The 16,074-nt window shown below is 33.8% G+C and overlaps 1 protein-coding gene across 6 annotated transcripts in view; it reads right to left on the reverse strand.

The window, feature by feature from the left end:
* VPS13A (vacuolar protein sorting 13 homolog A) overlaps window positions 1-16,074 on the reverse strand; it is a 226,450-nt gene that overhangs the window by 46,151 nt on the left and 164,225 nt on the right. For all 6 annotated transcript variants that reach the window (XM_064361629.1, XM_064361630.1, XM_064361634.1 and 3 more), the window contains 7 exons: window positions 14,978-15,083; window positions 5,560-5,673; window positions 4,162-4,307; window positions 2,580-2,661; window positions 1,299-1,412; window positions 380-455; window positions 129-292 (listed from right to left, as the gene is read on the reverse strand). In XM_064361629.1, coding sequence (XP_064217699.1) covers window positions 129-292; window positions 380-455; window positions 1,299-1,412; window positions 2,580-2,661; window positions 4,162-4,307; window positions 5,560-5,673; window positions 14,978-15,083 — 802 coding nt within the window. The remainder of the gene's footprint in view (window positions 1-128; window positions 293-379; window positions 456-1,298; window positions 1,413-2,579; window positions 2,662-4,161; window positions 4,308-5,559; window positions 5,674-14,977; window positions 15,084-16,074) is intronic.

Below are 16,074 nucleotides of genomic sequence, written 5' to 3' on the forward strand. Positions count from 1 at the left end.
CCCACTGCTCTTAAAATAATCCAAAAAATAATTTAAGGAGTAAGAATTATATGTCTATTTCCTTATTCACAGAATGTAGGTTTAAAAGATATTTCCCAAAATGTTCACAATCCTGTGAAATTTCTTACAGAAACTAAGCCTTTTCCTCCACGAGTGATGCCTTCTCTAAAACCAGCTGGTTGCTTATTCATGGCTTCTCTTCTCTTCTGTTGGTAGTCTTCATCCATAGTTATAGCTGCTACCCCTTTAGCCATAGCACCGGTGATCTTGGAGGCAGCACCAGCTAATCCACCTGAGAGAAATTATTTTATCTTTAATAAAAGTAATGATGTCATTACTTTCTAGCACAAAAATACTTGGTAGACATTCTGTTTCTTACCAACAGCTCCACCAACTAGTGCCTTAAGTCCTAGTGCCATTCCCTCCACAAACTCTTCAGGACCCTGGATGGCTCCCTAAAGGGCCAAATAATAAATAAATGAGTGAGTGAGTTATAGTCACTTTTAAAGATGAGCTTATGGATATATATGAAGAAAGAGGTAGTAACAAAATGGATAATGATGTCCCAGAGGAAGTGATATCAGCAAAAAGTTTCACATTAAAAGAATTCTCAGGGATATTTCTGGACACTGAAAGTGTGAAGGATATAATGTACCCTTAGAAAGGAGTATGTCAACTCACCAAAGTACAAAAAGATGCTTGCTCCATATTTTAAGTTTATGAGGAAAATGCAAGCACAGTTCAAACTACTTTTGATAAATTTTTAAATAAAAACTTAACAGAAATAAAACGCTTTAAAATTCTTAACACTTTTAATGCTTTTAATTACAGTGTACAAAATTAATATTAATTTTACTTTATTTTTATATCTCTATACATTTATAAGTGAAAGTAGGAATCTTTTTGAGAAAAAATTTTAAGGGACATAGAACAATCATAATTTTTCCCACTGAATTTTAGGATTGCTTGACCTGGTGTCAGTTTCCATGTTTTTTTTTTATAGTTCCACACTACTGTGCAATGCATCTTCCTTCTACTTTATCCACCTTTTATATTCCAAGGAAACACTTAAATTCAGCATAGCTTAACAAAACTTTAAATTTAAATTTTGAGGAAAAAGATAAAAATTTCCTCCAAAGCCTCCCCAAATCTCTTACTATTGTTTGCTGCAAAATAATGTGCCCTTTCATGTGTCTTCTAAAACCTGTTTGCACTTACAACTCAAGTTACCAATAGAAATGTATAATCTATTCTAAAGCATTAGTGACATATTGCAGAACCAAAAATAACTATTTTACCTGATAAGGTTCATAAAAAAATGCTTCTACACCTTCAGAAAATTCTCTAATTAAGCCAAAGGGATTTCCCAAAACATCAAGTCCAAGAATCAGTACATACATCTGCTTAATGGCCTAAAAATAAAATAGGAACATTAATCAATTCAGATAATTAGACCAATTTTTTTCTTATAGATTATTTAAAACATGCACCCAGTTTTCTCAGACTAACACCTTTAATACCAATTTCAACTCCTAAACTATCTCATTCTATTAATCATTACTTTTTTCTTTTCCTTTTTGAGACAGTCTTGCTCTGTTGCCCAGCCTGGCGTGCAGTGGCGCCATCTCAGCTCACTGCAACCTCTGCCTCACAAGTTCAAGCAATTATTGTGCCTCCTTCCCCCCCATCCCAAGTAGCTGAGACTACAGGCATGCACCACCATGCCCGGCTGATTTTAGTAGAGACGGGTTTTCACCATGTTGGCCAGTGTGGTCTGGAACTACTGGCCTCATGTGATCCACCTGCCTCAGCCTCCCAAAGTGCTGGTATTACAGGCATGAGCCACCACACCTGGCCTATTGATCACTATTATTAGTTTTTAAAAAGTAATTTGGTATTACAGTATTAAAAATAATATGACATTATACTCATGTAAAGCTCTAGAATATTTAAAATACTTTCACTTTTACAATTATTTGTGACCACTGTCATTACCACCACCATTTTATAGATTGGAGAAACATAAGTCAGATGATACCCAGGGTCACAGAGTGGGTATATGGCAAAAGTGGGATAAACCAAAATCTCCTGAGTCATGCTCAGTGATCTATCATACCACTATCTATATCAGATGCTCTGAAAGTTATATCCTAAAACACAGGAGCCCCTCTAGAAGTGGAAAAACATCTGTTAAAAAAAAAAAATACATATCTGGCTTACATAACAAGTAGTTACATTAAAATTATCCCATGTTCATCAGTTACTAATAGTTTCCTTGAACACATTTTTAAATCAAGTGTGATAAATTACTTAGTTAATATTTTATTTAAAGATTTATTGATTTCCAGTCCATGCTGATTCAGAAAAAATTTCTGTCAGTGACTAAAAAATGTAAGGACAAAAAATTCAAACAGTGATTGAGCTCAATCTCTTTTTACAATTCTGAGGAAAAAAAACATGCTTTAATAATTTGAAAATGGCTATTTGGTTCCTTGACAATTCTACATTTTACATGTATAGACATAAAAGGTTTTATTAGTCTGTAACACTGTCCCATTGTAAGATAATCTTAGACAAACCTGTTTTGAATAGTGTCTTATGACTTCAGACTGTAAGTCGGATGTTGTATGGAACTGATAGTTGAGTTCAAAAAATGCAAGCCTGAAAAAAGCATATAGATATATTGTCTGAAAGTGTGTATAGAGAAAGTATTTTTAATATTAATGAGTGGCTTTATTTTCTTTAGAATCTTTTCTCCAAATGTCCTTCCAGTACATTTTCCCATGCCAATCAGAAAATCTACTTTTTAGGTATATCTCTGCATATTCTAATCAAAGAACCCTCTAAGAATCATAAAAGACATGGATCTTATCTTCAGAAGTCACCAGTACACATAAATTTTCATGTAATTTAGGAGAATTCTGAGATCCTGTGGATCTCATTCATGGACGAATAGAACTTTATTTCCCAATTCTGTCCTATCTTGGCCCACATAGAAAATGTCTGACACACTAATAAAGAGGTTGCTCAAGAATGGCCACGTTCAGTTGTAGCAGGTTCTGTCTGCTTGCTTATAATCCATTCACAGAACAGATATTATAAGATTAGCCAACTTATAACCCATTCATAACACACACCTGATAAAGTTACTGAAAGCTCTATGCTTCTTGTTGGTAAGTGGAATAGGAGCAAGATTAGAAATTTCATCCTATTTCTGCTAACATCATACCTGTGTTCTTTTAACTTTATCTAGGTTCAGTGTTACCTTGTGTTGGACTTATTAACTCTTACTACTGTTTTTTTTTTTTTTTTTTCTTTTTTGAGACAAGTTTCATTCTGTCGCCCAGGCTGGAATGCAGTGGCATGATCCCAGCTCACTGCAACCTCCACCTCCAGGGTTCAAGCCATTCTCCTGCCTCAGCTTCTGAAGTAGCTGGGACTACAGGTGCACGACACTATGCCCAGCTAATTATTTTTATTAGAGACCGGGTTTCACCATGTTGGCCAGGATGGTCTCCATCTCTTGACCTTGTGATCTGCCCAACTCAGCCTCCCAAAGTGCTGGGATTACAGGCCTGAGCCACAGCACCCAGCCAATTCTTACTACTGTTCTTAATAATCAGTTCTAGATGCTACTTGAAAGGGTTATTCTATTCTAAAGTCTCAACTCAGACACTCTGAATCTCTTTGGTCAGATACTCTATGAGCTTCATTATGACTCACATTAAAATATAAATTCCTGACTTCAACATTTAAAACTGATCCTTTCATTTTCCCTATTTTTGCATTCATTCTGTTCTAGTTGCATATGCTTTGAAGAGTCATTCCTATTAGCTTTAAATCCACACATTTCAGGAACCACATCTTTGAGCATACACATCTTAAGAATCCTTCCCTAGCCAGAAAGATCTTTTAAAATGTACAACTTGCACGGCCTATGTCTCTTTTTCTTAAGAAAATTATTTAATAATAATTCTGTAATTTAGTAATTAGGAGTTAGCAAATAGTATGTTTGCTGTTATTCAGACTGTACTTCACTTAAATGCAAAAACTTCATTTTGCCTATGATCTGCAATGTGCTTTACACACTTTGTCATTTACAAAATTTTTCAGTACACATAAAATAGACTATCAATTTACAGATTTGAATATTAAACATACTTAAAAACCACATCTTGTACATCTGTCAGTGTGGCACCAATACTCTTCAGCAAAAGATTTAAAGAATGAACTGGAATCAGTCCTCCATTTTGTTTTGAATCTTTAGCTTCTTCTCTGCCCGAACTCAGTGAAACACTTAAATGTAACTAAAAAGATAAACAGATAAATGTTTAAAAAAAATTTTCTTCATATTGATAATTTTAACTCTTAAAAATTCAGTTTAATTTTAAATTTACTGCACCATAATAAATAAAATTTCAAAGTTATCTAGATTGTTAAAATTACTAAATAGAAATATGAAAAAATTTAAAATCTAACACAGCTTTATTTAAATCTTCAATTCAACAATTTAAGATTGCATAATATTTGATCCCATCCCATTCTTTTGGTAAACCTAAGAAAATACTAGTTTTTATATATTTATTAATAACATTACAAATCTAGAAGTTGAAGCTATTGAAAATGACTCAAATATATATGGTCCCCAACTTATGATGGGGACCATATGTATATGACTTATGTTTAACTTAACGATTTTTCAACTTTATGATGCTGTAAAAACAGTACACATTCAGTGGAAAATGTACTTTGGATTTTGATTCAAAATTCTTTATAATAACTTTATTAGAAAATAGGCTTTGTGTTAGATGATTTTGCCCAGTTGTTTTGAGCATGTTTAAGATAAGCTAGGCTAAGGTATAATGTTCAGTAGGTTAGGTGTATTGAATGCATTTCTGACTTAAAAGATTTTCAACTTATGATGGCTTTGTTGAGACATAACTCTGTCATAAGTTGAAAAGCATGTGTATCTCCAAAAGTGTACATTTCAATTATTTTAGAAGTTAACAGTCAGTTAAAAAACACTTTGTTGTATATATATTCTATATACATGGTTGTTTAATAATTTTCTTCAATTATTATATAATTAGCTTATAGAAATTTTGCATTAAAAACTTAGATTTGATACCATCCCATCTTCAGTTCTTAAGGCTACTTTATAAATTATTTTTAAACTAATACACAAATCATCAAATATAGAATTTTGAAAATTGTTACCAAACAGCTTAACAGAAAATCAAGGTAAAATAAGATTAGGTCAAATTATAAACATAAATACATGCTGTAGGTGGCTCCACATGATGAAAACTTATTTAAAAATAAATAAAAATGTAAAACAATTAAACTAATAAGTTATTAAGTTACAATTAAACTAATTAGCAATTCCTTTGTTACTTATTAGTTTAATCCTAAGTCAAATGTAAGTAATTCCTTTGTTACTTAGTTTAATTGTAGAGTTACAGATTTTATATGCTATTGAAGAACACAATATAAATGCTACATCAATTTGCTATTACCTGGATTTTCACAGAAAATAAAAATGAATTATTTTTCTCCTACCTTGATAGGAGATATATGAAAATATTCATAGAGGCTGACTTGTGATTGATCTACTAATGAGACTGTTTTATATTCTTCTTGGAAAGCTTCTATATCTTTATGAAAAAGCTCAACCTATAAAAGGAACACAAAATATTAAAAACTAAAGGAACCTGTCTGCATGAGATATTTAAACAAATAGCAGACACACTGCCAAAACTCTTCTGTAAGATCTAGACTCACTTTGCTCATGATTGCCTTAGAAGGGAAACTAACATCTCTATCATTAGGACAGTTCTGTCTGCCACTGACAAACTGACAAGCATTATCTATATTTCTATCCAAACCATTAAAAGACACTAAGCTTTTCTCCATATGACTATAAATCTTATCCCTAAATGACACTAATCCATACCATCAACACTCTCTTGGGTATATTTGTTTCTTTAAACATAATCGCACAGTCTACTTTTGGCATTTTGTAGTCTACTTGTAACTGCTTTAATGCAACCTACACAGACCAGTGATATGATAAAATAAAAAAGGTGTTAAAAATAATTTTGTATTAATTGATTAGTGGTTTCATTCTTGATATTCATCAATACTTCTCGAAATGCTCAGACTGAAGTAACTTCTATGGGTTGAAAAATGGGCCCCAAGATTCACATTTTAACATATTCATAAAAACATAAAAAATGATAGCCTTATAAAAAGCATATGTGGAAATCAATTTCTAAGATGACAGTCTGAGAAGCTCTTCAAACCAGCACCACAGCCAAACTGATAAAATTTATTTAAAAGACAGTAACAACAAATTTAAGGCTTCTAGGAATGGTTGTAAGGTCATAAGCAAATGAAAAAACATCTATTTAAGAAAACCTAAAAAATTTGGTAGGAAAAGTTAATCTGTGGTACTTTAACAAAGGGCATTCCCTCTGTCCCCTCTCCCAGACTAATGAACCAGAATTCTACTCTAAACTAGTATACCTAAGAACACAGAGCTCCTCCTTGGCCTAGTCCTTAATTGGAGGACTGTCTTCCTGGGAAGAACAGTCCTCCAATTGAGGACTGAGCCAAGAATACTTCAGGATGTCAGTATTTCTCATCCTGTTCCCAGCTACCTGCTGCCTGCTGCTAAGGTAAAGTGCAACTGTGAAGTGGGGGTCTCCTTTATGTTTTTTGTTTTTTTTTTGGAAATGGCATCTTGCTCAGGCTGGAGTGCAGTAACACGATCTTGGCTCACTGCAACCTCTGCCTCCTGGGTTCAAGTGATTCTCCTGCCTCAGGCTCCTTAGTAGCTGGGATTACAAGCGCTTGCCACCACACCCAGCTAATTTTTGTATTTTTAGTGGAGATGGGGTCTCACTATGTTGGCCAGGGTGGTCTCAAATTCCGGACCTCAAGTGATCTGCTCACCTTGGCCTCCCAAAGTGCTGGGACTACAGGTGTGAGCCACCGCACCTGGTAGGGCTTCCTTTTTCTGTCCAGCCTCTGTGCATGGTAAAAAAGCTCTGCCTTGGGTACAGCACCACTGAGAATACTAGAGTTCTGATCACTAGGCTTGCCCAGGCTTGTAACGTGGTGGTTCCATGCCAGCAGAGGCAAGTTGTGATGATCTCGGGCCACTGCTCCTCTTATTCCACCACAAATAGTGCTCAGCTCCTAAACTGGGGTGTTACTCAAATAGAAGGGTGTCACTGTCCCTATCCCTAGCCTCAGAGCCCTGGTTTAGAGATTTTTGCTGATAGGGAAAGTAGGTTTTAAAACAGATCAATATTAATCTCTTTCCAAAGGAACTAATTTCATTTCTAACATAGAGCGCAGTTCGAGCCTAAGGGTGCTCTCAGAAACAGCAGATGTGGTGAATGACAACTAAAAGGAAAGTCACTGATTTATAGAAGATACTGGCTAACCTGTAGACCTACTAGTTTGCAGGAGAAAATCGGAGAAAGTGACAAACAGAAGGAGTTTTCCTGGGGTCAGAACAAATATTAAACACTTATCTCCAAATTTCTTTAAAAAGCCCATATACGGAATCTGATTTAATTCAAGCAATTTAATGTCATAGGACATTGTTGAAAACAATAGAAAAATCAAGCAGCAATTACTGGAGCTTAACAGTTGGATGTGGTGACAGAAAGAACTGGAGAGCCCTGCCCAAATCACCATTAGTCCAGGGTGTCTGTTAGGCATCACAAAGCTGTACTTCCCTGAAAAACAACATAAAAGGCTTAACACTGTAGCAAAGGGTATGTGGGGTTGGGTGGTGGTGGTGGAATGGGTTAGACTTTTGTAAAATAATAGCCAGTTACTAAACAAACAAGCAAGCTAATAACAATAACATGTTCCCATAAGGGCAGAGGGCAAACCAGGACCTACAGCTGTTACAAAACATTATCTAAAATGTCCAATTTCCAAAAAAAAAATTAAAGATATCAAAATTAAAAAAAAAACCCACAGAAATTAGGACCCATCAAACAAGAAAACAAAAGAAACTGCCTGACAGTGATCAGGTCAGACTTTGCAGCAAAAATACTTCAGAATAACAATTACGAATATTTTCAAAGAGCTAAAAAAAAAAAAAAAAAAAAAAGTTTACAGAAGTAAAGCAAAGTATGATGACAATGTCCTATCAAATGGAGAATATCAATATACAGAGAGAAAAACTGTAAAAAAAAAAAAAAAAAGGGACCAAATAAAAGATCTGGAGTTGAAAAATAAATAGCAAAAATGAAAAAAACACTAGAAGGACTAACAATGGATTTGAACTGGCAGAAAACATTTAAATGCTTCATAAAATACTTCATTTTTAGTGAACATGAAGGTAAGTTTATAGCAACTAGGCAATCCAAAAAAAAAAGGAAAAAAAATAACAAAAAATGAACAGTCTCAGAGAAATGTGAGCTATCCCTAAGCATATTAATGTATATAAAAGGGTACTAGAAGGAGAGGAGAGAAATGAATGGAAAATAATATTTGAAGAATATTTCAAATATGGGCTGTAAGTGCCCAAATCCATTAAAAAACACTAACCTACACATCCAGGAAGCTCAATGAACTAACTCCAAGTATAATACATGCAAAGAGATTCACAAACATCATAGTAAAAATGCTGTAAGTCAATAAAGAGGAAGTCTTACAAGCAGGAAGAGAACAGCCACTTATTAAATACAATCCCAATAATATTAATAGTTAACTTCTCAGCAGAAAAAAGAAGGTGAGAAAGGAGTAAGATAACATATTCAAAGTGCTCAAATTAAAAAACAAACTGTCAATTAAGAATCCTATATCCAGCATAGCTATTTTTCAAAATAAAGGTAATGTAGAGACATTCCTAGATAAACAAAAACTAAGATAATTTGTTGCTAGCAGACTTGCCTTCAAGAATTAAACTAATGGAAGTTCCTCAGGCAGTAAGGCACCCCAGATATTAATTCAAATCCAAATGAAAAACCAAAAAGCACTCATAAAGGTAACTATGTACTATAAAAAACAGTATGTGTTTTTTTTTCTTCTCTTAACTTATTTGAAAAGAAATTGTCTAAGCAACATGCCTTATTTAAGATTTGAACAACAAGATAAACCAACTAGACCTAACAGACATCTGTAAGACACTTAACCCAATGACAGCAGAATATACATTCTTCTCAAGTGCACACTGACAGCCTCCAGGATAGACTATATGTTACATGAATATACACTTTTGGGCCTATAACATATAGAAATGAAATATACTTGCCAATAAAAACAGTAGGAACATATGTAGAAGCAAAGCTGCATGGGAAATGAATACAGATGCTAATGTAGTAACCACAACAATGTATTGTTGGGTTTATAACATAAGAGATGTAATAAGAATAATACCACTAAAAGGTAGCACACTGAATAGAACTATATAGTAGTAACATTTCTACATTTCACTGAAATTAAGCTTGTATAAATAAAAAACTGATTCTGATAAGATATATATGTTATACCCAGGAACAAGCATTAAAAGAAAAAAGCCATCAAATATAGTGAACAAATCACTAAATAAATTTAAATGCTTCATAAGTAAATGTCCACTTAATGTAAAAAAGTAGTAAAAAAGGAATAGAGAACAAACATGATATAAAATGCACAGAAGCAAAAAATAAAACGGCAGACATAAATCCAACTATATAAATAACAAATTGTGAGCTGATGAATTTAATCAAGAAACAGAAATTGTCAAAATGAATTAAAAAACAATATTCAACTGTATATTTATGGGAAACACATTTTAGAGTCATTGATACAAATAGATTACTCTCAAAAGGATGGAAAATTATATATCACACAAATAGTAACCATAAGAAAGCTGATGTGACCACTTAATATCATACAAAATAGACTTTAAAACAAAATATGTTACTAAAGACAAACAAGGAAATTTTATAGTGGTAAAAGGTCAATTTACCTAGAAGATGTAACCATTATAAACATATATGCCCCTAATAACAAGGAAACTAAATACATACAGAAAAAGCTGACAAAAATGGAGGGAGAAATAGATTAATTCAACCATAATAGTTGAAGACTTCAATATTCCACTTTCAATAATAAGTAGAACAACTAGGCAGAAGATCATTAAAGAAACAGAACAACAACATTCTAAACCATCCAGACCTACAGATGTCTATAAGACACTTAACAACAGCACAATATACATTCTTTTCAAGCATACATGGACATTCTCTAGGAGAGATCATATTCTAGGTTATAAAACAAACCTCAATAAATTTAAAAGGATAGAAATAATACAAACTATGTTTTCTATCCACAATGGAATGAAGGTAGAAATCAACAATGGAAAAAAATGGGGGGGCTGGGCATAGAGGGTGGCTCACGTCTATAATCCCAGCACTTTGGGAGGCCAAGGTAGGAGGATTGCTTGAGTCCAGGAGTTTGGTACCAGCCTGAGCAATGTGGCAAGACCCCATCTCTACAAAAATAAAAAAAATAAGCTGGGTATGGTGGCATGTACCTGTAGTCTCAGCTACTTGGGAGGCTAAGGTAGAAGGATCGCTTGAGCCTAGGAGGTCAAGGCTGCAGTGAGCCATGTTCATGCCACTGCACTCGAGCCTGGGTAACAGAGCAAGACCAAAACCCCATCATGCGTCCCCCCACCCCACCCCACTAAAAAAAATGAAAAAAATGTGAAACTTAACAAATATGTAGAAATTAAACAACACACTTTTAAATAACTACTAGATAAAAGAAAAATCAGAAGGGAAAATGAGGGATATTTTGAGATGAATGAAAATAAAGACTCAACATGCCAAAACTTTTAGGATCCAACTAGAACAGTATTTTAGAGGAAAATTCATAGCCATAAATACCTATATTAAAAAAGAAGAAAAATCTCAAAGCAATAATCTAATCTTCCAGCTTAGTCCATGAAAAAGAGCAAACTAAAATTAAAACAAGCTGAAGCAACAAAATAATTAATGAATTTAAGCAAAAATTAATGTGACAGGGAATAGTAAAACTAAAGGAAAAGAAAAAACCCAGTGAAATCAAAAGCTACTTATTTGGAAAGAACATAAATGGGACTTTACTACTGGCCCTACAAATATTTAATGGATTATGAAGAAATACTATCAATAATTTTATGCCAATAAATTAGATGATAGATGAAATAGACAAATTCCTAGAAACACAGAAACTAGTAGAAGTGACTCAAGAAAAAATAGATCATCTAAACAGATGTAGTTCTTAAGAGATTAAAAGGAAATCTGGGCCCAGATAGGTACACTGCTGAATTCACTACCAAACATTTAAAGAATACTAACTCTTCACAAAGTCTTCTGCAAAACAAAAGTAGGTAACACTTCTCAACTCATTTTATGAAGTCATCATTATTATCCTGATACCAAAACCAGACAAAAACACACAAAAACTATAAACCAGTATCTCTTATGAATATGAAAATAAAAATCTCCAACAAAATGAAGCAAATCAAATCTAGCAAAATATATATTTAAGAAATATATACACATGATCAAGTGGGATTTATCCTAGTTATTTTTTTAAATATCCAAAGTCAATTAATGTGACTGGGTGCAGTGGCTCTTGACTGTAATCCCAGCACTTTGGGAGGACAGGCAGGTGGATTGCTTCAGCCCAGGAGATTGAGACCAGCCTGGGCAAACTTACAAACTTTTGTAAAACTACAAAAATTAGCTGGGCATGATGACACATGCCTGTAATCCTAGCTACTTGGGAAGCTGAGGCACGAGAATTGCATGAACCCAGGAGGTAGAGGTTATAGTGAGCTGAGATTGCAACCTTGCACTCCAGCCTGGGTGACAAAGTGAGACTGTCTCAAAAAAACAAAACCAAAAAAAAAAATGACAAAGTCAATTAATGTAGTAAAATATAATACAACAAAACCCAAAAAGTGTACAATCATCTCCAAAGATGCAGGAAAAAAAACAACAAAATACAACATTAATCATGATAAAAACAACCAACTAAGAAAAGAACTTCCTTAACCTGAAAAAGGATGTCTAGAAAAAATCCAAGGTCAACATCATACTGAAAGACTGAAAGTTTATCCTCTAAGATCAGAGGCAAAGCAAGAATGCCTGCTCTTGGCACTTCCATTCACCATGTCACAAGTTGCTAGCCAAGACAACTAGGGAAGAAGAAGAAGAAACAAAGGCATCCAGATCAGAAAGAATTAAGTAAAACTACCTCTCCTCTCAGATGACATGATTTTATATATAGAAATCCTGAAAGAATACAGAGAACAATAATTAGAGCTAACAATTCAGTATGGTTGCAAAATACAAAATCAATATTAAAAAATCAACTGTATTTTTATACAGTAGCAATGAACAATCCAAAAATGGAACTAAAAAAAATTTATTCACAATACTATAAGAATAATAAAATACATAGGAATAAATTTAACAAAAGAAGTGTAAAATTTACACACTGAAAACCAACAAAACATTGTTAAAAAAATAAAAAAATACATAAATGGATGAACATGTTACGTTCAAGGACTGAAACATCTAATACTGTTAGGATGGCAATACTCCTACCGATTCAATGCAGTCCCTATCAGATGACCAGCTGACTTCTTTGAAGATCCTGGTAAGTTGATTCTAAAATTCATACGAAAATTTAAACACAACAGCCAAACCAATCTTGAAAAAGAAGAACAAAGTAGGAAGAAACATACTTCCCAATTTCAAAACTTAATACAAAATGATAACTAAGAAAGTGTGCAATGCACAAGGACATGGAATAAAATCATGTGTGTATTGTTAACCGATTTTCAACTAGGGTGTCAAGACAATTCAAAGAATAAATAGTCTTTTGAAGAAATGGTAATAGGACAACTGGATAGTGACATGCCAAAGAATAATTTGGATCCTTATACATCATATGCAAAAATGAACTCAAAATTGATCAAAGACCTAATCCTAAGAGCTAGATCTTTAAAACTCTTACAACGTAATACTAAATATTCATGACCTTGGATTTGGCTAAGGAATCTTAGAAATGACACCAAAAGCATGAGCAACAAAAGGAAAAATAATTTGAATTTCATTAACTTTAACTTTTGGTCTTCAACAGACAACATCAAGAAAGTGAAAAACAACACACAGAATGAGGGAAAATATTTGAAAATTATATATCTGATAAAAGACCTGTATGAGAATATACAAAGAATTTTTATAATTCAATAAGAAAGACAAATAACCCATTAAATAATAAGCAAAGGATCTAAATGGGCATTTCTCCACAGAAGATATGCAAAATAACTAATTAACATATTAAAGAATAATTAACCTATCAAAGATGCTCAACATCATTAGTCATCAGGTAACTGCAAGTCAAAACCACAATGAAAAACTATTTCACATCCACTCACTATAATTGCTAGAATCAAAGACAGTTAACAAGTGCTGGTGATAATATGGAAAAATCAGAGCCCTCATATGTTCTGGTAAGAAGGTAAAATAGTGAAAGCACTTTACACAACTGTCTGACAGTTCCAAATGATTTAATATAAGGTTACCATGTGATTGAGCAATTCCACTCCTAATAAATTTTCTTTTGGGTATATACCTAGGAGTGGAATTGCTTTAAAGTTTCATTTAAGACTTTAAATAAAGCTTTTATGTCCACATGAAAACTTGTACACAAGTATTCATTACATTATCCATAATGGCCAAAATGTGTAAACAAGCAACACAAACGTCCATTACCAGATAAATGTATAAACAAAATGTGGCCCATCCATATAATGGAATATCACTTGACCATAAGAAGGAATGAAGTACTGATACGTGCTACAACATAGATGAACCTTGAAGGTATTCAAATAAGCCCTTCACAAAAGACTACACAATGTACGATTGCACTTGTATGAAATATTCAGAATAGGAAAACCTAAAGACACAAAGTGTCAGTGGCTGCATAGGCAGTTACTTTTGGGGATAATGAAAATGTTCTGGAATTAGAGCGTGACGATGACTGTACAACTTTGTGAAAAGATTAAAAGTCATTGAACTGTATCCTTTAAATGGGTGAAATGTATGGTATGTGATCTATACCCCAATAATCTGTTATTAATTTGCTCTTGTCTCCATCCATGCAGTTTTTCCTTAAGAATTCTTTCTGGCCGGGCGCGGTGGCTCAAGCCTGTAATCCCAGCACTTTGGGAGGCCGAGGCGGGTGGATCACGAGGTCAAGAGATCGAGACCATCCTGGTCAACATGGTGAAACCTCGTCTCTACTAAAATACAAAAAATTAGCTGGACATGGTGGCGCGTGCCTGTAATCCCAGCTACTCAGGAGGCTGAGGCAGGAGAATTGCCTGAACCCAGGAGGCGGAGGTTGCGGTGAGCCGAGATCGCGCCATTGCACCCCAGCCTGGGTAATGAGCGAAACTCCATCTCAAAAAAAAAAAAAAAAAGAATTCTTTCTATGAGGGTGAGTAAAAAAGAGACTATATCTGACCCACCTTATAACTATGGTTTATAGTCTTCCAGTCACCAAGATGATACTACCTTTTAACTTTCCTATCCTTTCTCTCATTAAGTATCTTGGACATACCCTAAATTTCCAAATTATTAATCAAAGTGAAAGCCAAGTCAAAGTAATCCAGGAAAATAAAAGAGGAAAAAAGTGATGTGAACATAACAAATTATTCTTTTCTCCCTACTATTCATCCCAAACCTTTCCTCCTATTTGCTAATTTACCTTAAAAAGGCTAAAATAGTTGTTTTGCTTCCATTTTTTATCATCAGAAAATAAGATTTCTAAAAAGGTATGTACCACAAGAGAGTAATAAAAATGTATTTAATTGTATTTTTTAAATGGAACAAAGTGATTTTAATACCTTTACAAATGTATAATAATACCTTTTTTTAAGTTATCTTCTCGTAACTTTAAGTCTTACCTCTGTATTTTCAGTCACCTCTGCTTCTGTCATAAGGTCTGTTGAAGCATAGACAAACCCAAGATCTAACCTGAGATCCATTTCTTGAATCAATACTTTGAAATACCTATATTACAAAGTAGAAAACATTTTTTAAAAATCATCAATTAACCACTGTATTACAAAAATTAGATGAGAAAAAGTATGAGATCAATATTAGAACTTAGAAACTTAGGACTATTTAGTTGAATAGATTTTTTAACATCATGGAAAATTGTTTATAACAGCAAAAAGTCAAAATATGAAAATGGCCATAAAGAGGAAATGGATAAGTAAGCTGTCATACAGAGTCATAAAACAGAATATTATTTATTAGTGATAATGAATAAATTATGGCTACATACAACAAAATGAATACATTTTAATAAAAATGCTGAATGAACAAAAGCAAGTCCCAACATCTATTTCTGGCCTGAAACAATTTTCCAAAAATTAGAAAAAAATTAAAGCTAAAAGGCATTAATGTTTAGGTACACATATACAATGACACTATTAAACAGCAAGACAATAAAGATCGTTTAGCTTGGCTATAAGGTAGGGGAAACTAGGTAGAAGATTATCACATAGACAGATGTTTCTGTCCATGTTCGATTTCTCAGAATGGGTAGTGAGTGAAGATGAAAATGTTACTGTTTTCCTTTTACTAAAACAATATATGATTACAGACAACCCCAAACAAAAATACATATACAAGAGAATAATATCCAAAATCCAGAAACAATGACTGTAAAGATCTAGATGTATTTCATACAGAGCCTTCCCTTTTTTTCTTTTTTGAGACAGTCTTGCTTTGTTACCCAGGCTAGAGTGCAGTGGCTTGATCTCAGCTCACTACAACCTTCGCCTCCTGGGTTCAAGCAATTCTTGTGCCTCGGTCTCCCGAGCAGCTGGGACTACAAGCACGTGCCTCCATACCTGGCTAATTTTTGTATTTTTAGTAGAGATGGGGTTTCATCATGGTGGCCAGGCTGGTCTTGAACTCCTCACCTCAAGTGATCCGCCCAACTTGGCCTCCCACAGTGCTGGGATTACAGGTGTGAGTCACAAGATTATAATCA

Source organism: Aotus nancymaae, unplaced genomic scaffold (genome assembly GCF_030222135.1).
Source record: "Aotus nancymaae isolate 86718 unplaced genomic scaffold, 86718_ANA_hifiasm-v0.15.2.pri h1tg000041l, whole genome shotgun sequence".
NCBI lineage: Eukaryota > Metazoa > Chordata > Mammalia > Primates > Aotidae > Aotus > Aotus nancymaae.